This window comes from Schistocerca serialis, chromosome 4 (assembly GCF_023864345.2).
Source record: "Schistocerca serialis cubense isolate TAMUIC-IGC-003099 chromosome 4, iqSchSeri2.2, whole genome shotgun sequence".
NCBI lineage: Eukaryota > Metazoa > Arthropoda > Insecta > Orthoptera > Acrididae > Schistocerca > Schistocerca serialis.
Genome location: NC_064641.1, coordinates 883,294,672 through 883,317,330, shown reverse-complemented (window position 1 = coordinate 883,317,330; position 22,659 = coordinate 883,294,672). Strand labels below are relative to the sequence as shown.

Below are 22,659 nucleotides of genomic sequence, written 5' to 3'. Positions count from 1 at the left end.
TTTTTCACACGCCATTATTGTCACAATATTTCACACGACAACACAGAAAAACACAATTTGAAGAGCAAAAATAAGAGAACACATTAACATAGCACTGCAAGTAATATCTAGTTAATTGCAAGCGCAGCTGCGAAATACTTGGTGCAAATTTACATGCGTGCCACACCTGTTTTACTGTACAACAATGAAAGACTGCAACTACAAAGGAGATTCTCTCTACAATTACACGCTAGCAATAAACAAAATCTACACTAATTACACAAACTACAAGAAAAAATCAGAAGATTCCAGTGAGATATCCTCGGCTAAGGGTCGACATATGAAACGTCCCCTTAGAAAAATTATACATGACAGTGTTCAAACTGACACACAATATTTTTAGCGCAACGCAATCTGACTTTCAAAAATCCCTACAAAAGAATGGCCCTGACTAACATTAACCTATACCTTTCACAAATCACTTACCTCACCAAAAATCTTCGCTACTCGAACTACTGCAATACAGCGAGCGCCACTACTGCCAGCTAAATAAAAGATTCAAACTACTGAAGGCACTAACTACTAATAGGCATAGTTAGCAAATGAAGAATTTTGATAGAGAACAAACAATGTATCTACCTTACTAGTGTTCAAAGGTCATAATATATATAACAGTTCATGACATCCAGTCTTACAAATTTACTGTCTCTGTCCAGATCATCCGCTATCAAAACACCGCCATCTCACTCCCCACATCCACCACTGCTGGCGGCTCACCTCCTACTGCGCAATGCCACGCGCTGCTAACATCCAGCTGCCCAACACTACAATGGCAGACAACAATGCAAACTAGCCACAGACTGCACACAGCACAGCTAGTGATTTTCATACAGAGCGCTACGTAAGGTTGCCAATAAGAAAACATAAACAGCCTACTTACAGCAGATACACATGAAAGGAAAACATATTTAGGCTGTCGTATCGTATGCTAGCCAGATCGAAGAGGTCTGGCGGGCTGGAACTTGTTCACATCAACACAAAGGCAACGGCGTTGTTCTGCATCTACATCTACATCCATACTGCGCAAGCCACCTGACGGTGTGTGGCGGAGGGTACCTTGAGTACCTCTATCGGTTCTACCTTCTATTCCAGTCTCGTATTGTTGGTGGAAAGAAAGATTATCGCTAATCTCTCTGATTTTATCCTCATGGTCTCTTCGCGAGATATACGTAGGAGGGAGCAATATACTGCTTGACTCCTCGGTGAAGGTATGTTCTCGAAACTTCAACAAAAGCCCGTACCGAGCTACTGAGCGTCTCTCTTGCAGAGTCTTCCACTGGAGTTTATCTATCATCTCCGTAACGCTTTCGCGGTTACTAACGAAGCGCGCTGCTCTCCGTTGGATCTTGTCTATCTCCTCTGTCAACCCTATCTGGTACAGATCCCACACTAGTGTGCAATATTCAAGCAGTGGGTAAGCTGTACTGTAACCTACTTCCTTTGTTTTCGGACTGCATTTCCTTAGGATTCTTCCAATGATCTCAGTCTGGCATCTGCTTTACCGACGATTGATTTTATATGGTTAATCCATTTTAAATCACTCCTAATGCCTACTCCCAGATAATTTATGGAATTAACTGCTTCCAGTTGCTGACCTGCTATATTCGCAGCACGTTACACTTGTCTACATTGAGATTCAATTGCCATTCGCTGCAGCATGAGTCAATTCGTTGCAGATCCTACTGCAGTTCGGTACAATTTTCCATTGCTAGAACCTCTCGATATACTACAGCATCATCCGCAAAAAGCCTCAGTGAACTTCCGATGTTACCCACAAGGTCATTTATATATATTGTGAATAGCAATGGTCCTACTACTCTCCCCTGGGGTACACCTGAAATCACTCTTACTTCGGAAGATTTCTCTCCATTGAGAATGACATGCTGCGTTCTATGATCTAGGAACTCTTCAATCCAATCACATAATTGGTCTGATAGTCCATATGCTCTTACTTTGTTCATTAAACGACTATGGAGAACTGTATCAAACGCCTTGCGGAAGTCAAGAAACACGGCATCTACCTAGGAACCCGTGTCTATGGCCCTCTGAGTCTCGTGGACGAATAGCGCGAGTTGGGTTTCACACGATCGTCTTTTTCGAAACCCATGATGATTCCTACAGAGTAAATTTCTAGTCTCAAGAAAAGTCACTATACTCGAACATAATACATCTATACTCTGCAAACCACCGTGAGGTGCACGGCGGAGGATACGTCCCACTGCACCAGTTATTAGGGTTTCTTCCTGTTCCATTCCCGTATGGAGCGCGGGAAGAATGATTGTATGAACGTCTCTGTGCGTGCAGTAATTATTCTGATGTTATCCTCACGATCCCTATGTGAGCGATACATAGGGGGTAGTAGTATATTCCTAGAATAATCATTATAAGCCAGTTCTTGAAACTTTGTTAATAGAGTTTCTTGGGATAGTTTCCGTCTATCTTCAAGAGTCTTCCAGTGCAGTTCCTCCAGTATCTCTGTGACACTCACCCACGGATTAAACAAACCTGTGACGATTCGTGCCGCTCTTCAGTATCTCCTGTTAATCATGTCTGGTAGGGGTCCCACACACTTCAGCAATATTCTAGAACCGGTCGCACAAGTGATTTGTAAGCAATCTCCTTTGTAGACTGATTGATCTTCCCCAGGATTCTGTCGATAAACCGAAGCTACATACTCCTTAACCTAAACTAGACACAAGTTGAATTATAGCTCTTTGTGGAACCTAGAAATGATAGTGTTTTCTCTGGAGATGTCAGTGGATTGAGTAAAACAGGCTGTGATGATCAAATTGCTTACAAAACTGGAACCCAAGAATCTGCCGTATGATTAGAAACAGACATGTCGGTAGAGAGGAGTTATGAAGCAAATATGTCAAATATACGTACGCAGACGGTAGTTGGTTCGATGTAGTGGAAGAGAGGGAGACGCAGTAAAATCATATAGGAGGTCCTATTACAAAACAAGTTCTCACGTTTCTTTCGTAAACGCAGGTGTGATATAGTTTCACATTGGTAAAACGGGACTTTGTCACACTGTACAAAACAGAACGTCCTCTCGGATTATAGCATCTTGTTGTCGAACGTAAAATGATTGTGTTTTTCCGACATGTGAGCCAACGGCTTGGAAGATGGTATTCTCTAATGTTATTTCATGTGTTTGAAATGTTTGTAACACACACGTGCATGACAGTTTATTTGCAGACACTGATTTGAACGCGAGAGAGGCTCTAAGGTTGTGTAATTTGTCCACCAAGCTGAAGTAAATTGCTTAACATGGATGTTTTTTTCTTCGGAGCTTAGTTCTCGTTTTTTCTTTACTTTGATGACTGTTTCGAAATAACGGCTATATTTTGCGATGATCGGTAGTTTTCGCAGCAAAATACTGGAAGTTTTTTTCCCCTGTTTGTACGCATGGTGGACGTGTACAGAGGGTGTATAGCCTGATCATTTGTAATCGGTGGTGGTGCACTTCGTTGGTTGCCGCAAAATAATGAGATGGGATTGTATCTCGCAGTCTATTGTAAAAACCATACTGATTTTCCTTACAAACTAAATGAAAGAGGACTGCACCTATTTTCGTGGTAAGAGAACATTTATTGTCGTCGCGATTGTGTTCTTCTTTTTAATAGATGGTCGATTATAAGACATGCGTTGACATTAAATGAAAGTGTTCTCAGTCACAAAATTGTGATCGCTTGTGGTGGGGCGTTGTTGTGGACTGTCCAGTGTGTGTGAGGTCGCCGGCGCAGGTGTAGCGTGTGGGGGCGGTGCTTTGTCACAGTATTTTAGATGAACAACTTGCACTTGGGCCGGCCTTCCATTTATCTCCTATTGCTTTTGTGTTGGCGAAGGATCATCGAGTCGCCTCAAGGCGAGCTCGTCTGCCGGTAGAGGGGCAGTAGACCTTTATCAAAGTCGGAAACGTGATGGTACGCATTTCTCCTTCTTACGCGACGCATCACAACGAAGTTTCACCAGGGAACGCCGGTCAACTAATGTTTGTATACAAGAAATCAGTTGGAAACGTTCCTCATGTCAGCACGTTGCAGGTGTCGGCAGCGGCGCCAATCTTGTGTGAATACTCTGAAAAGCTAATCATTAGCATATCACAGCATCTTCTTCCTGTCGGTTAAATTTCGCGTCTGTAGCACGTCATCTTCGTGGTGTAGCGACTTTAATGGCCAGTAGCGTAGTACATTTTTAATGAATGCTGTTTTTTTCACGACAATTTCAAAGTATAATTAGAACAGTGGTGCATTTTTTCCATCAGTTGTGGTAGTGTGTACTGGCTTCAATTACCTGGGCTGCAGGGTGATCGTCGAGCAGGTATCCGTAGCGAACTTTGTTATCAAACAGTGGTAGATACAGTCCTCAGCTGTATCCTTGCAGGTAATACGCTTATTAAACTCCTCTCTGTCCAACGCCGGCATGTCAACAGTTGAATATATTTCCCAGCAAAAATATAAAGATAGTACCTTACACCACAACCCTTTCCCAGTCAACTTGTAGGTGAATGGTAGAGTTTGAATGCTGCCACTAGTTTCGAGTGATATTGTGAATATTTTTTTCCCAGCAGAATAACACCTGCCGTATGGTGTCATCAAGTTTCGAGCTGTATTGCGATTTTAGCCAGTCCTGATGGAGCGCTATGCGAACAGTTGTGTAATTAGGCCAGATCTTTATGACTAATTGTGTAATTAGCCCCAATCTTTACTTCAGTTTCCTAACCAGAATAAATAAAGTACACTAACCAAACCCTTGTCTCCTTCACCTGGGCAATTTTCATGTGTTGGGGGGTGCACTAGGCTTTCTGTCCAGAAGGATCAGGGTTCGAATCCCTGGAAGGCCACTGCCGTTTATAAATGCCTTCCAGTTCCTGGGTGGGGAATGGGGTGACACGTGAGCATGGCCTGGGACAAAGACATACCCACCAAAATTCTAAATTCGCGCCAAAATTCGAAATTCGCGCCAAAATTCGAAATTTCAGCTCAAATTCGAAATTCGTGCCAACAGGGAAGTTGGGCAAGGGGACGGAGAGCGTGGGGAGGTGGAAGGGTGATGGGACCCACGTGCGGGCTGAGAAAAACACATGAAATCATCCAGAGGTGGGGGTGAGTGTGGGTGGGGTAATTAATTGATCAATTTATTTAAATTCATATCAATCTGATACCAATGTGATACCAAAGTTGGTGTCGTGCCGCCATCTCCCTATTGCTCGACCGCTGTAGCCTATTCCTTTCAAATACCCACACACTGTGTTAGTGCTAGATGGACTCCTGGTAGCACAGTCATTCTTAGGTCTGATTCCATGCGATTTCTTGCAGCCACTCTCTACTAAGCTTGGCTTTCTCTGTGAGTCAAGCATATGATGTCTGCCTGCTGTTCATTTAGCTATGGTGGTTGCTTTTGTGTTTTCATTTTACAATCGCATTAGCGACTGTCGACTTGGGCTGCTTTAGAAGGGTTGAAGTGTTTCTGATGGATCTGTTACTGAGATGACATCTGTTGACCAATACACGTGCGAAGTCAGTGTGGTCTGCTGGCCGACTCTTTCTGTTGTTACTGCTTCTCTGATTACAGTGCAACTCTCCTCACCTCCTTTTATACCTACGGGTTCGCCTCTCTTAATATCTAGTGGTCAATTTTGTATTAATAAGGGTTTCCAGAGAGTTTTGATCGATAGTTTGTGTTGCAATAACGGACAAAGGAAGAGAATATGAAGATGAAGGAAACAGTCAATGCTATGATCAAGGATTAAATATTGTAAGCGGGGAAGCAAATCATTAACACAAAAACTTATTAACAATGTTTCTCCTCTGTTATTGGTATCTTTACAGTAACCCTCCAGGGTAGCCGAGAGCGCTAACGCGCTGCTTCTTGGATTCGGGTAGGCGCACCGGCCCCGGAGCGAAACCGCCCTGCGGATTAACGACGTGGGCTGGTGTGCTGGCCAGCGTGGATGTGGTTTTTAGGCGGTTTTCCACATCCCGCTAGGTGAATACTGGGCTGGTCCCCACGTTCCGCATCAGTTACATGCGTCACAGACATTTCAAACACGCTCGCACTATTTCACGATTTACACTAGACGCAGACAGTTGGGGTACACTCATTCCATCCTGGGGGTACGAGGTGGCGGCAGGAAGGGCATCCGGCCATCCCTAACACTAACACTGCCAAATCCGTTGTAACCACGCCCACGCTGCAATCGCTGCGGGACTGTGGCGTAAGCGAAAGAAAGAAGGAAAGAAAGAAAGAAAATTGATATCTTTACTGTGTTGGCAAACTTAAGCTGTGTTCGTGAATTTTCTAGAATGTAGATGAGAAGAAAAGAACTTTTACCAAAGTGTGAAGTATTTCTGTGTTCAGACGACAACCAGGAAATATGACATACTTACCTTATTAAACACATTCTGATAATATCTTAACTTGAGGAGTTACATTGAAACAATTTATTAATACTGTATATGAATTATAACATTTTGTCTTTTGTTGTTTATACGATACATGGACATACAACAGCTTTCGCACAGGTACAGTTATTGTATTGTGTTTTGGTCTCATTCTTGGGTGATATGAGTACACTTAATTCAACTAACTATCTATTTGATTAGCTTAAAGACAAAAAAAAAAAAATACTCAGGTAATAAGCAAATTGCTGTTTTGTAGGGAATAGATTTCACTCAGTTGAAAGAACACGAAGAAAGCTCCTACACATTTCGAAATGTTCAGAATGTTTTTATTTAATGAAGTATCCTGAAAAGGATGAAGTATTTCATTTAGATTTAGTATCTAAAAATATATACAGTGTGTCCTTTCTAAGACTCGTCAGCGGAATTTCCTCTGGTATTTCGGTAGATATTTGCTGTTTTGTTTTTCATATGTGTTGGTGGAGTCAGCCAAAACAAATACTGCTCATCATGTCTTTTGCGAGACACCCAGTGTCGACGGAGAGTGTCGCTTTGTTTCATATTACAAAGTCACTTTTCAAGCTAAATTTTAATGCCCATTCGATAGAGCAGTCCCAAATTAGCCTACTGCAATCTTCGTTTCATTGATATTAACACGGACAGTAAAACCCGGAGATAACTTTTACTGCAGCAGAGACTCAGCAGTGCTGCTACATGGCAGTAGCAGTCAGCATGGGCCAGGGTGGCGTGCCAGTCGCTGATAAGACTACCGTGCTGTTTTACTGACCCTTTTAATATACGTCGATAAAAAAACGTAAGTTGCACTAGACTAATATGGGGTAGCTCTCTGGAATGGAGTCGTAAAATTCGGCTTTAAAATGATTTTGTTTGTAACAGGAGGCAAACCGACGCTTTCCGTTGACTCTGAGAGCCGCGTGAAAGACATAATAGGGAGTATTTGTTTGCGTCGACATCAGCTACACGTTACAAGCACGAAATTGAAAAAAAATCTTTCGAAATCCCAGAGGAAATGCGCTTGATGCCTCTTAGGAGTGATAGTTTTCCCAATTATAACATTATGCAAATGAGAGCAAAACGTTGTATACATTGTATTTCAGGTGACACAATCTCAAGAAATGTTTTACAAATCATTGTGCATGTATCAGTTCCACCATTTCATTTAAGACACTCAATAAATTAGTGTGCAAAGAGACTTCTGTATAACAGAAGATTAGGTTCTCAATTACTTTTCACTTTCTTTGATTTAAACAGTTTGGAGATGAGGAACCTAGCAATACAGTACAGAGCTATACAAGAGGACACTGCAACAGCCAGCACGAAGGCAATGACATCTAGCAGCAGGTACTGGTACCAGGTAAGATCTTTCGCTGCACTGCGCAGATGTGGAGCCCCGTTATGTCGAAGTACATACTCGATCCACCACATGGCTTTAGGAAGGCTCTCTTCCTTATGCTCACGGTAGACGGCTGAGAACTGCTTCATGTTTTCGCTGAACCTGTTGAAAGAAGGAAGGTTGATGATAAAGTATTCCTGCGATGCTTAAAAGTGACAATATGTCACACTTGGGTCCTCAAGAGTGACTAGAAAAATCAAGAAAACTAACTTTTGGTAAGTCGCATGGAGAAACTATGTGAATCAATGAGACTAAAAGTGTGATCGTTGCGGGGCAAGTGGAAAATATGAAAACGTAGGTGAGTGGGATAAAGTTTGGTGCATTAGGGATTTATGATTGGAACGGTGAAAGAACCTGGTCATGTTGCGATCAACTGTGTAACAGAAGGTGGAAACCCTATGAAGACATAATTACTTTTTAGAGTGAGTTCCTCCTTCCTCATCCATGGACACAGTTTTCTAGAAACTGAACAGAAAACAATATGTTTTAGAAGCAAGAAAAATGAGCAAGTATAAAAAATATGCCCATTTTATTTACCCTTTTATAATAAAGTATGTGATTAGCTGTGCTCATAATAATTCAGGGAGCATGTGGACAGTTCCATATAAGACGATACGATATCTGAGGTAATATAGAGCAAGAAACTTTTCGGCTTTGACTTCCGTGTAAGTCTCTTGGTATCGAGCCTACTGAACGATATAAATGCCAGTGAAAATGATTTGGCGTCGTCAAATATACACTGTGTGATATTGTTCAGAATATGGTACGAGACACAGTACATTGATTTTGTGTCTATGTCAAAGTGCAGCTAGAGATTACAAAAAAAGAGCTGTCGTAGCGTTACTGGTATTTATCTGTCCACCTTAGTGCCTTTGGCGGAAACCAGCGTCTTGAGTGACATGGCAACCCTCCTACTGCCCAAACTGCCAATTTTCAATCCTCGAAATGGTAGCTGACTGGTTATCAAACCAGTAAAACAATTTTGTTTCTTAGTGCCAAACAAAAACTTTAAAGATATTGTAGTATACAAATTGCATCACGTCAAATCACCAACCAAAGTACCTCCCATATAAAACACCAAAGCTGTGTGAAATTCTAGACAGATGGTCCAGTCATCTCAACTCTACAGTAAACGAGTAGACTGCTGATTATGGTTTGTTAGTTTTACAAGTGCATTGCCTCTGATTGTCCTAACTGCGATTGTACTATATAAAGATGTCAAGCCTCTTATTCTCATTTCCTTTCCCATCCATTAAGACTACTGCAGATTTAAAAGCTTTCAGTAACGTTATTTCTCAACAAAAACTCACCATATGTCGTACTTATGAAATGTATTCTACAGAGCTGCATCGTCCGAACTCCAGCAACTGTCACGAAATTCACTTCAGCGTTTTTATGTAAATAATAAAACATTAGTGAACTTAGGAATCTACTAATAATAACACAATTTTAGAGGGATATTGTTTTCACCTTTTGTCCCCAATAAGCCTTAGAATGGCGTCCGAAATGGTGTCTTTTGTGACGTCCCAGAATTTCAGCTCAATGCCAATGCCGGCGTCGACCATTTTCGCCACGTTATGTTGCTGGTCGCCGAAGAAGGGAATCCCCAGTAGAGGAACTCCGTGATAGGCTGCCTCGTTAAAGCTCTGCAGACCGCCCTGAGTGATGAACACACGGACATTGGGATGTGCTGGAAAGCAAAAGACAACAACAAAAGATTATTGAAGTTGCACAAGCGGTCAGCTTTTATAATGGTTTCAACGTCGTCCGCCAACAGACGGCGTAGAGGCATAGCTATCTGAGTACCTACTGCGTCTACCCCATAATAGGGAATGCTCACAGCCAGACGGATCATTGTTGTGCAAACGTGTGGATCAAGCAGGCTACCACGCCACGGAGATGCACTCGTACTTCCTCTAGCGAACTGTGCAAGCTTGAAAGGGGTCAAATTGTGGTCTTCGTATTGCTGGGATGGTCCTTTCAGGGAACTGCCACACAGACTGGAGGTGCTACGTCAGTTGTGCAAAGATGCTGGTGTCAACGATCACGTGAAGATTCTCACACCCATAGACGAGTTCTACGCAGCACACATGCCCACCAAGATCGTCATATTGTAAGGGCATCAGTAGCAGATCGTACAACTACCAGACCACGAATACGATGGCTTGTGAACCCAAACGTATCATCGCGAACTGTTACGGACTGGTTATTAGCAGTGAGTCTACTGCCATGTACACGTCTTACCCATCTTCCACTCACTTCGACTCGACTGGTGCCATCAGAGATCACTTGGTCTTCAGTGATGAAATGGGATTCTGCGTACATGCAAGTGACTGTCGTTTGTGCGTACAATGTAGACCGGGTGAGCACTGTCTCGTAGAGTGCATTCGTCCAACACACACTAACCCCACCCCAGGCCTTATGGTCTGTGCTGCGATGAGCTACAACATTCTTTGAACTTTGGTGTTCCTGTAGGTGATGCCAACACTCGTTGAATTTTGCTGTTTCCGGAGGGGACGCTAACCGGGGGCTCAATACATGCAGAATGTTATTAGATCTGTTCTTTTGCTGTTCTTGCAACAGGAAGGACATGCGTTGTTCCAACAGAATAATACTCCCCCACACACTGCTTGTGAAACTCAGCTTGCTCTGCAAGACGTGCAGCACCTTTCCTGGCCAGCACAAACTACGGACTTATCTCCAATCGAGCACGTGTGGTTATGATGAGACGAGAAGTGACTTGTGTGCCTCGTCAACCAACAACTCTTACTGAACTACGTGAGCAAGTGAAGCAGGCGTGGCATAACGTATCCCAGGACAGTATTTACACTACTGGCCATTAAAATTGCTACACCACGAAGATGACGTGCTACAGACGCGAAATTTAACCGACAGAAAAGAGATGCTGTGGTATGCAAATGATTAGCTTTTCAGAGCGCTCATACAAGGTTGGCGCCTGTGGCGACACCTGCAACGTGCTGACACGAGGAAAGTTTCCAACCCATTTCTCATACACAAACAGCAGTTGACCAGCGTTGCCTGGTGAAACGTTGTTGCGATGCCTCGTGTAAGGAGGAGAAATGCGTACCATCACGTTTCCGACTTTGATAAAGGTCGGATTGTAGCCTATCGCGATAGCGGATTAACATATCGCGACATTGCTGCTCGCGTTGGTCGAGATCCAATGACTGTTAGCAGAATATGGAATCGTTGGGTTCAGGACGGTAATACGGAACGCCGTGCTGGATCCCAACGGCCTCGTATCACTAGCAGTCGAGATGACAGGCATGTTATCCGCATGGCTGTAACGGATCGTGCAGCCACGTCTCGATCCCTGAGTCAACAGATCGGGACGTTTGCAAGACAACAACCATCTGCACGAACCGTTCGACGACGTTTGCAGCAGCATGGACTATCAGCTTGGAGACCATGGCTGCATCACAGAGAGGAGCGCCTGCGATGGTGTACTCGACGACGAACCTGGGTGAACGAATGGCAAAACGTCATTTTTTCGGATCAATCGAGGTTCTCTTTACAGCATCATGATGGTCGCATCCGTGTGTGGCGACATCGCCGTGAACGCCCATTGGTAGCGTGTATTCGTCATCGCCATACTGACGTATCACCCGGCGTGATGGTATGGGGTGCCATTGGTTACACGTCTCGGTCACTTCTTGTTTACAATGACAGCACTTTGAACAGTGAACGTTACATTTAAGATGTGTTACGACACTTGGCTCTACCCTTCATTCGATCCCTGCGAAACCCTACATTTCAGCAGGATAATGCACGACCGCATGTTGCAGGTCCTGTACGGGCCTTTCTGGATACAGAAAATGTTCGACTGCTGCCCTGGCCAGCGCATTCTCCAGATCTCTCACCAATTGAAAACGACTGGTCAATGGTGGCCGAGCAACTGGTTCGTCACAATACGCCAGTCACTACTCTTGATGAACTGTGGTATCGTATTGAAATTGGACGGGCAGCTGTACCTATACACGCCATCCAAGTTCTGTTTGACTCAATGCCCAGGCGTATCAAGGCCGTTATTACGGACAGAGGTGGTTGTTCTGGGTACTGCTTTTTCAGGAGCTATGCACCCAAATTGCGTGAAAATGTAATCACGCGTCAGTTCTAGTATAATATATTTGTCCCATGAATACCCGTTTTCATCTGCATTTCTTGTTGGTGTAGCAATTTTAATGGTCAGTAGTGTATATCTGTACGATCGACTGGGTACCAGAGTGAGCGCCTGCATTGCCCGTGGTGGCTACACAACATACTAACACGGGTATTGCAGCATGGGTCGATAACAGGCACCTCAGAACCGCGGGTGCTACTGATCTGTAAATTTAATCTTTTCACGTACTACATATGCATTGTTGCATCAATAAATCTTGAGTCTGTTGTAAACCTCTAAAAGGATGTACAGTTTTTCTGGCAGTATATATTTACACATACACCAATAATCTCTGAGCCACAAGGGACGAATATCATTACAAAAGTTCACTGCCAGTTCTAATTCCCTTAGTGAAAGGGGAAATGCAAGAATTGCAGTTGATAACCATTGTGGTGAATTCCCCCAATATTACTGCTAGAGATGACTGTAGAAGCAAGGACGCATATCTTGAGTAGCCTTGGGAAGGGTACTCCTGTACTTTGAAGAGTTAGCTTCCCTTGCTGTATCTACGACTGGAGATGGTCAACGACAGATGGGCTGAGAGTTTCCTAACCGAAGCTCTCGTGGCTATATTACAGTTTAATACTCGTAGTATTATACCAAGAAACTGGAACTATCAATTGTATCCCTCTATATTTGCGACCTCATTATTCACGAATTCGGTTATTGTTGTTGTTTAGATCATTACCTCTAACGTTGGTATTGACTGCATTCCCATCTCTGTCGAATGCCAGATATGGTCTACTGCATACCACATCATACCACGAACTGCCGTATTTCCACATACCCAGCCCTGCCCTTTCAATTATTTCCTTCCTCGAGCCCTTCAGCTACCAGTTTCATCAAAGACTCATATCGTGATTAACGTCGAACTATCCTGTCTGTTCATATCAGCATGTTCTTTGTTAACATTTCTATCTCGTTAACCTGTTGCACTATGTCTACGTTTCTTATTCGCCATCATTATCATTTTTAACAGACTCCCCTAAAGTCAAGGCTTTTAATCGTTTCTCTTTTGTCTGCCTCACTGTCCAGGTTTCGCACCTTTACAGAGGAGTGGCCCAGATATAACTCATGACGCATATTTTTTGGGTCTTTAAGTTTATAGTTGGGGAAGTTAGCAGCTGTTAATTTTAATGAAACCTTTTGGCCATGTGCACTGCTTGCTACAATAGCAATCTAGGATCTTCCTATTCTGTCTGCTCTATTTCTTAGACAGCGACATTCAACCATGATTTCAAGGGTCTCTTGTCCAAGTATAACCTTTAGCCAGCCACCATGGCTACCTTATGCTCTTTTAGTTTATGTACATTTTATGTACATCAGCTAGCACTCCATCCGTTTTATTAGGAATCTGATTCAATTCTTGTTCATACTCATCATCGTATGTTCAAGAGACAATGAAGAGAATAACGGACTATCTCGAGATAAATACATTCATCTACATCTACATCCATACTCCGCAAGCCACCTGACGGTGTGTGGCGCAGGGTACCCTGAGTACCTCTATCGGTTCTCCCTTCTATTCCAGTCTCGTATTGTTCGTGGAAAGAAGGATTGTCGGTATGCTTCTGTGTGGGCTCTAATCTCTCTGATTTTATCCTCATGGTCTCTTTGCGAGATATACGTAGGAGGGAGCAATATACTGCTTGACTCTTCGGTGAAGGCATGTTCTCGAAACTTTAACAAAAGCCCGTACCGAGCTACTGAGCGTCTCTCCTGCAGTCTTCCATTGGAGTTTATAATTTCCGTAACGCTTTCGCGATTACTAAATGATCCTGTAACGAAGCGTGCTGCTCTCCGTTGGATCTTCTCTATCTCTTCTATCAACCCTATCTAGTGCGGATCCCACACTGCTGAGCAGTATTCAAGCAGTGGGCGAACAAGCGTACTGTAACCTACTTCCTTTGTTTTCGGATTGCATTTCCTTAGGATTCTTCCAATGAATCTCAGTCTGGCATCTGCTTTACCGACGATCAACTTTATATGATCATTCCATTTTAAATCACTCCTAATGCGTACTCCCAGATAATTTATGGAATTAACTGCTTCCAGTTGCTGACCTGCTATTTTGTAGCTAAATGATAAGGGATCTATCTTACTATGTATTCACAGCACATTACACTTGTCTACATTGAGATTCAATTGCCATTCCCTGCACCATGCGTCAATTCGCTGCAGATCCTCCTGCATTTCAGTACAATTTTCCATTGTTACAACCTCTCGATACACCACAGCGTTATCTGCAAAAAGCCTCAGTGAACTTCCGATGTTATCCACAAGGTCATTTATGAATATTGTGAATAGCAACGGTCCTATGACACTCCCCTCCGGCACACCTGAAATCACTCTTACTTCGGAAGACTTCTCTCCATTGAGAATAACATGCTGCGTTCTGTTATCTAGGAACTCTTCAATCCAATCACACAATTGGTCTGATAGTCCATATGCTCTTACTTTGTTCATTAAACGACTGTGGGGAACTGTATCGAACGCCTTGCGGAAGTCAAGAAGCACGGCATCTCCCTGGGAAGTATCTATGGCCTTCTGAGCCTCGTGGACGAATAGCGCGAGCTGGGTTTCACACGACCGTCTTTTTCGAAACCCATGCTGATTTCTACAGAGTAGGTTTCTAGTCTCCAGAAAAGTCATTATACTCGAACATAATACGTGTTCCAAAATTCTACAACTGATCGACATTAGAGATATAGGTCTACAGTTCTGCACATCTGTTCGACGTCCCTTCTTGAAAACGGGGATGACCTGTGCCCTTTTCCAATCCTTTGGAACGCTACGCTCTTCTAGAGACCTACGGTACACCGCTGCAAGAAGGGGGGCAAGTTCCTTCGCGTACTCTGTGTAAAATCGAACTGGTATCCCATCAGGTCCAGCGGCTTTTCCTCTTTTGAGCGATTTTAATTGTTTCTCTATCCCTCTGTCGTCTATTTCGATATCTACCATTTTGTCATCTGTACGAAAATCTAGAGAAGGAACTACAGTGCAGTCTTCCTCTGTGAAACAGCTTTTTTCTCTGCCTCGTGATGGCTGGGTGTTGTGTGCTGTCCTTAGGTTAGTTAGGTTTAAGTAGTTCTAAGTTCTAGGGGACTTATGACCACAGCAGTTGAGTCCCATAGTGCTCAGAGCCATTTGAACCATTTTTTTGAATCAGCTTTGGAAAAAGACATTTAGTATTTCGGCCTTTAGTCTGTCATCCTCTGGTTCAGTACCATTTTGGTCACAGAGTGTCTGGACATTTTGTTTTGATCTACCTACTGCTTCGATATAAGACCAAAATTTCTTACGATTTTCTGCCAAGTCAGTACATAGAACTTTGCTTTCGAATTCATTGAACGCCTCTCGCATAGCCCTCCTCACACTACATTTGGCTTCGCGTAATTTTTGTTTGTCTGCAAGGCTTTGGCTATGTTTATGTTTGCTGTGAAGTTCCCTTTGCTTCCGCAGCAGTTTTCTAACTCGGTTGTTGTACCACGGTGGCTCTTTTCCATCTCTTACGATCTTGCTTGGCACATACTCATCTAAAGCATATTGTACGATGGTTTTGAACTTTGTCCACTGATCCTCAACACCATCTGTACTTGAGACAAAACTTTGGTGCTGAGCCGTCAGATACTCTGTAATCTGCTTTTTGTCACTTTTGCTAATCAGAAAAATCTTCCTACCTTTTTTAATATTCCTATTTACGGCTGAAATCATCGATGCCGTAACCGCTTTATGATTACTGATTCCCTGTTCTGCATTAACTGTTTCAAATAGTTCGGGTCTGTTTGTCACCAGAAGGTCTAATATGTTATCGCCACGAGTCGGTCCTCTGTTTAACTGCTCAAGGTAGTTTTCAGATAAAGCACTTAAAAATTTCCCTGGATTCTTTGTCCCTGCCACCCGTTAAGAACGTTTGAGTCTCCCAGTCTATATCCGGCAAATTAAAATCTCAACCCAGAACTATAACATGGTGGGGAAATCTACTCGAAATATTTTCCAAATTATCCTTCAGGTGCTCAGCCACAACAGTTGCTGAGCCAGGGGGCCTATTGACACATCCAATTACCATATCTGAGCCTGCTTTAACCGTGACCTTCACCCAAATCATTTCACATTTCGGATCTCCGTCAATTTCCTTCGATACTATTGCACTTCTTATCTCTATAAACACGCCTCCCCCTTCACTGTCCAGCCTGTCTCTGCGGTATACATTCCAATCTGAGTTTAGGATTTCATTACTGTTTACGTCTGGTTCCAGCCAACTTTCTGTCCCTAGTACTAAATTGGCGTTGTGACCGTTTATTAATGAGAGCAGTTCTGGGACCTTTCTATAGACGCTCCTGCAGTTTACTATTAGCACATTAATATTGTTATTCCCTGTTGCATTTTGCCTACTCCTACCTTGCCGCGTCTCAGGAGGCGTCTTGTCGGGTCTAGGGAGGTAATTCTCTAACCTAAAAAACCCCCATGTGCACTCCACACGTACCCCGCTACCCTTGTAGCCGCTTCCGGCGTGTAGTGCACGCCTGACCTATTCAGTGGGACCCTACATTTCTCCACCCGATAGCGGAGGTCGAGAAATTTGCACCCCAGATTCGTCTGAGCCTCTGGTTTAAGCCTTCCACTCGGCTCCAAAGCAGAGGACCACGATCGGTTCTGGGAACGATACTACGAATAGTTAGCTCAGATTCCACCCCGCGAGCGAGGCTTTCCGCCTTCTCCAATTCCACCAACCGCCTGTACGAACTGAGGATGACCTCTGAACCCAGACGGCAGGAGTAATTGGTGCCGACATGAGCAACAATTTGCAGTCGGGTGCACCCAGAGCTCTCTATCGCCGCCGGTAGGGCCTCCTCCACATCTCGGATGAGACCCCCCGGCAAGCAGACAGAGTGAACACTGTCGTTCTTCCCCGACCTTTCCGCTATTTCCTTAAGGGGCTCCATCACCCGCCTAACGTTGGAGCTCCCAATAACTAATAACCCCCCCCCCCCCCCCCCCCGTGTGCCTGCTCGGACCTTGCTGAAGGAGCAGCCACATGTCCACTCACAGGCAAAGCGGGCGATGCCACACGGCCAGCCTCCACATTGACCCTCCGCCTCGTGCGCCGCAAACGCCGCTGAACCCGCCGCTCCCCTTGGGGAGAGGGTGGCCCAACCGCGCCCGGTACCCGCGAAGATGTCTCGACAGCAGGGACAGTGGGTGAAGCATGTAACACCTGGGGTGTACCTTGCGACGCACCAGACTCCCCACTGCTGCTACACTCCGAGGCAGCAGCCTGAAGACGGCTGACCGCGGCCATCAACACGCTCAGCTGTTCGCGAACGGTGGCCAGCTCCTCCTGCGTCCTTACACAGCAGTCGCACATCCTATTTATCCTAAGGAATCAATTTACTGTAGAGAGTTAATCAACTTTTAACTAGACTGCTAATTCACTAAAGGCGGCTGATTGTTGACTAAACTGATTGCTAGCCACTTCTTGTAGAAAACAATGAAAAAAGCACTACCTGTCTCTGGACTGTATTGAAAACAAACACTAGCACTACTGGCACTATGGTTGACTAAAGGGACTCTCTCTGACTGTATTCAAAACAAACACGAAATCTATGGAACACTATTACTGGCACTCGACAATTAAAGCTTCCTAAAAGCAAAAACACACGGAAGAAGAAGTGACAACTAAGAAAAATACAGTTAATACTTAAATTAAGGTAGCTCGCTGCACAGCAGACGTGAAGCAGACGGCAGTTACGACGACACTGACACTACTGACATTACTGGCCATTAAAATTGCTACACCAACAAGAAATACAGATAATGAACGGGTATTCATTAGACAAATATATTATACTAGAACTGACACGTGATTACCTTTTCACGCAATTTGGGTGCATAGATCCTGAGAAATCTGTACCCAGAACAACCACCTCTGGCCGTAATAACGGCCTTGATACGCCTAGGCATTGAGTCAAACAGAGCTTGGATGGCGTGTACAGGTACAGCTGCCCATGCAGCTCCAACACGATACCACAGTTCATCAAGAGTAGTGATTGGCGTATTGTGACGAGCCAGTTGCTTGGCCACTATTGACAAGACGTTTTCAATTGGTGAGAGATCTGAAGAATGTGCTGGTCAGGGCAGCAATCGAACATTTTCTGTATCCAGAAAGGTCCGTACAGGACCTGCAACATGCGGTCGTGCATTATCCTGCTGAAATGTAGTGTTTCGCAGGGATCGAATGAAGGGTAGAGCCACGGGTCGTAACACATCTGAAATCTAACGTCAACTGATCAAAGTGCCGTCAATGCGAACAAGAGGTGACCGAGACGTGTAACCAATGGCACCTCATACCATCACGCCGGGTGATACGCCAGTATGGCGATAACGAATACACGCTTCCAATGTGCGTTCACCGCGATGTCGCCAAACACAGATGCGACCATCATGATGCTGTAAACAGAACCTGGATTGATCCGAAAATATGACGTTTTGCCATTCGTGCACGCAGCTTCGTCGTTGAGTAGACCATCGCAGGCGCTCCTGTCTGTGATGCAGCGTCAAGGGTAACCACAGCCATGGTCTCCGAGCTGATAGTCCATGCTGCTGCAAACGTCGTCGAACTGTTCGTGCAGATGGTTGTTGTCTTGGAAACGACCCCATCTGTTGACTCAGGGATCGAGACGTGGCTGCACGATCCGTTACAGCCATGCGGATAACATGCCTGTCATCTCGACTGCTAGTGATACGAGGCCGTTGGGATCCAGCACGGCGTTCCGTATTACCGTCCTGAACCCAACGATTCCATATTCTGCTAACAGTCATTGGATCTCGACCGACGCGAGCAGCAATGTCGCGATACGATAAACCGCAATCGCGATAGGCTACAATCCGACCTTTATCAGAGTCGGATGCGTGATGGTACGCATTTCTCCTCCTTACACGAGGCATCACAACAACGTTTCACCAGGCAACGCCGGTCAACTTCTGTTTGTGTATGAGAAATGGGTTGGAAACTTTCCTCATGTCAGCACGTTGTAAGTGTCACCACCGGCGCCAACCTTGTGTGAATGCTCTGAAACGCTAATCATTTGCATATCACAGCATCTTCTTCCTGTCGGTTAAATTTCACGTCTGTAGCACGTCATCTTCGTTAGCAATTTTAATGGCCAGTAGTGTATCAGCAGCGAGACTGAGTGACCCTATCGTACTTTATACGTATCCTTCTTCGAGGCTCTTGGACCACTCCCTCAATTCCGACTAATGCTGTCGGCCAGAACGGTAGAGCACTTTCCTGCGAAAGTCAAAGATCCTGAGTTCGAGTCTCGCTCCAGTACACAATTTTAATCTGCCAAGAAGTTTGATTTCAGTGCACACTTCGCTGCAGAGTGAAAATCTAATTCTGGAAACATCCTCAGGCTATGGCAAAGCCACGCCTCTGCAGTATTATTTCTCTCTGAATTGCTAGTCTTGCATGCTTCGCAGGAGGGCGTCTGTGAAGTTTGCAAGGGAGTACATGAGATATTGGCGGGGGTAAAGCTGCGAGGGGGGATGGTGAGCCGTGCTTTGGTTGCTCAGTTGGTAGAGCACGTGTCCGCGAAAGGCAAAAGTCCCGAGTTTGAGTCTCGGTCCGCCATGTAGTTTTAATCTGCCGGGAAGTTTTACAGCAGTCTGCGTTGCACAAAGAGGATGCGTAAGGCTTCTGTCCCAGTAGTTGATAATAAAATACCTGAAAGCGATTCCAAATAACGAAAACCCTTCTGCAGTCTACAAATGCAAGATATGCTTCCTTGTTTTTACTGAATTTGCCCTCCATTACTAACCGCAGTGCTAAATTGCTTCTCGAGTACGCCTGATTTCCCTAAATCGAACTGTTTGTGATGACTACACTGTGTGTAGCTCACATTAACACCACTGTAAATTATTGCCTTAATCTCATTACTAAAAACACAAGTTTTCTTAACTGCTATTTAGCGGTATTCGTACTTTTGCATCGTTAATCATACTCATTCATAAGTCTCCATTCATTTTACATTACTGTACTGAAACGTCAAAGAAACTGGTATAGGCATGCATATTCAAGTACAGAGATATGTAAACAAGCAGAATACGGCGCTGCGGTCGCCATCGTCTATATATAACAAGTGTCTGGTGCAGTTGTTAGATCTGTTACTGCTGCTACAATGGCGGGTTATTAAGATTTAATTGAGTTTGAACGTGGTATTATGGTCGGCGCACGAGCGATGGGACACAGCATCTCCGAGGTAGCGATGAAGTGGGAATTTTCCCCTACGACTATTTCAAGATTGTACCGTGAATATCAGAAATGCAGTAAAACATCAAATCTGCGACATCGCTGCGGCCAGAAAAAGATCGTGCAAGAACGGGACCAACGACGACTGAAGGGACTCGTTCAGCGTGACAGAAGTGTAAGCCTTCTGCAAATTGCTGCAGATCCAACGGTGGGCCATCAATAAGTGTCAGAGTGCGAACCATTCAACGGAACATCATCGATATGGGCTTTCGGAGCTGCAGGCCCACTTGTGTAAACTTGACGACTGCACGACACAAAGCTTTACGCCTCGCCTGGGCCCGTCAACACCGGCATAAGACTGATGATGGCCGGCCGCAATGGCCGAGCGGTTCTAGGCGCTTCAGTCTGGACCCGCGCGACTGCTACGGTCGCGGGTTCGCATCCTGCCTCGGGCATGGATGTGTGTGATGTCCTTAGGTTAGTTAGGTTTAAGTAGTTCTCAGTTCTAGGGGACTGATGACCTCAGATGTTATGTCCCATAGTGCTCAGAGCCATTTGAACCATTTTTGGACTTATGATGGCTGGAAACATGTTGCCTGGTCGGACGAGCCTCGTTTCAAATTGTATCGAGCGGATGGACGTGTACGGGTATGGAGACCTCATCAATCCGCGGATCCTGCATGTTAGCAGGGGACTGTTACAGCTAGTGGAGGCTCAGTAATGGTGTGGGGGGAGGGGGGGGGGGGTGTGCGGTTGGAGTGATATGGGACCCTCAATATGTCTAGATACGACTCTGATAGGTGACACGTATGTAAGCATTCTGTCGGATCACCTGCATCCATTAATGTCCATTGTACATTCCGCCGGACTTGGGCAATTCTAGGAGGACAATGCAACATCTCGCACGTCCAGAAGTGCTTCAGAGTGGCTCCAGGAGTTTAAACACAGAGTTTAAACACTTCCGTTGGCCACCAGAACACCATACATGATCGTATGATCGTTATTGAGCATATCAGGGGTGCTTTGCAACTTGCTGTTCAGAAGAGATTTCGACCCCCTCGTACCCTTCCGGATTTATGGTGTCCGTTACCTCCAGCATTACTTCTGACATTAGTCGAGTCCATGCTACGTCGTGTTGTGACACTTCTGCGTGCTCGCGGGGTCCCTACACGGTTTTAAGCAGGTGTGCCGGTTTCTTTAGCTCTTCAGTGTATTAGAAGGTGTACGAAAACTGAATGTGAGCAAGTTTCTGAATATTTTAGAACATACAGTTCCACTAAGGCAATGTTGCAAGTTGACTCGAACGAATAAGCTAGCGCCACAGAAAGCGAAATGTAACCGCGGCACAGGCGAGGGAGTGAAGACGTCGCTGGTATAAAGGGACTTTGTCGTTGGCTAATGTGACGAGTGAACATATCCCGAGGTTGGTCCAACAACTGGTCTTGCGCTGACCATAAATTGCGACGTGGTACACCGAGAATGGTGCTGTCTCTAATGAGTCTCTAATGACTTCGTCGTCAACGGAACATTAAGCCCTGATCTTCCTTCCTTTCATGTGCGTTTGGACGATACTGCTCTCATAGCATAAAATTTATATTATGTTATGCTGATTAATTATGCACCACTCTAATGATACTGAACACCAGGTCAGCAACTGGAAGCAGTTAATTCCATAAATTATCTGGGAGTACGCATTAGGAATGATTTAAAATGGAATGATCATATAAAGTTGATCGTCGGTAAAGCAGATGCCAGACTGAGATTCATTGGAAGAATCCTAAGGAAATGCAATCCGATAACAAAGGAAATAGTTTACAGTACGCTTGTTCGCCCACTGCTTGAATACTGCTCAGCAGTGTGGGATCCGTACCAGATAGGGTTGATAGAAGAGATAGAGAAGGTCGAACGGAGAGCAGCACGCTTCGTTACAGGATCATTTAGTAATCGCGTATGCGTTACGGAGATGATAGATAAACTCCAGTGGAAGACTCTGCAGGAGAGACGCTCAGTAGCTCGGTACGGGCTTTTGTTAAAGTTTCGAGAACATACCTTCACCGAAGAGTCAAGCAGTATATTGCTCCCTCCTACGTATATCTCGCGAAGAGACCATGAGGATAAAATCAGAGAGATTAGAGCCCACACAGAAGCATACCGACAATCCTTTCCACGAACAATACGAGACTGGAATAGAAGGGAGAACCGATAGAGGTACTCAGGGTACCCTCCGCCACACACCGTCAGGTGGTTTGCGGAGTGTGGATGTAGATGTAGAACACGTAGAGAAGTAACTTTGAAAATTTATAACTGCATGTGCTGCTTTTTTTTCACGCTTAAACTTTGACAAAATAATGTGCAGAGTGAAATTTAT

General features: G+C 44.6%; 1 protein-coding gene across 1 annotated transcript in view; it reads right to left on the bottom strand.

Moving 5' to 3' along the window:
* Positions 1-6,473: 6,473 nt before the first annotated feature.
* Positions 6,474-22,659, bottom strand: part of LOC126473535 (UDP-glucosyltransferase 2-like) — a 58,642-nt gene continuing 42,456 nt past the window's right edge. The window contains exons 6-7 of the mRNA XM_050100648.1: positions 9,331-9,550; positions 6,474-7,962 (exon numbers count right to left, since the gene is read on the bottom strand). Of these exons, the coding sequence (XP_049956605.1) occupies positions 7,686-7,962; positions 9,331-9,550 (497 nt within the window). The 3' untranslated portion in view covers positions 6,474-7,685. The remainder of the gene's footprint in view (positions 7,963-9,330; positions 9,551-22,659) is intronic.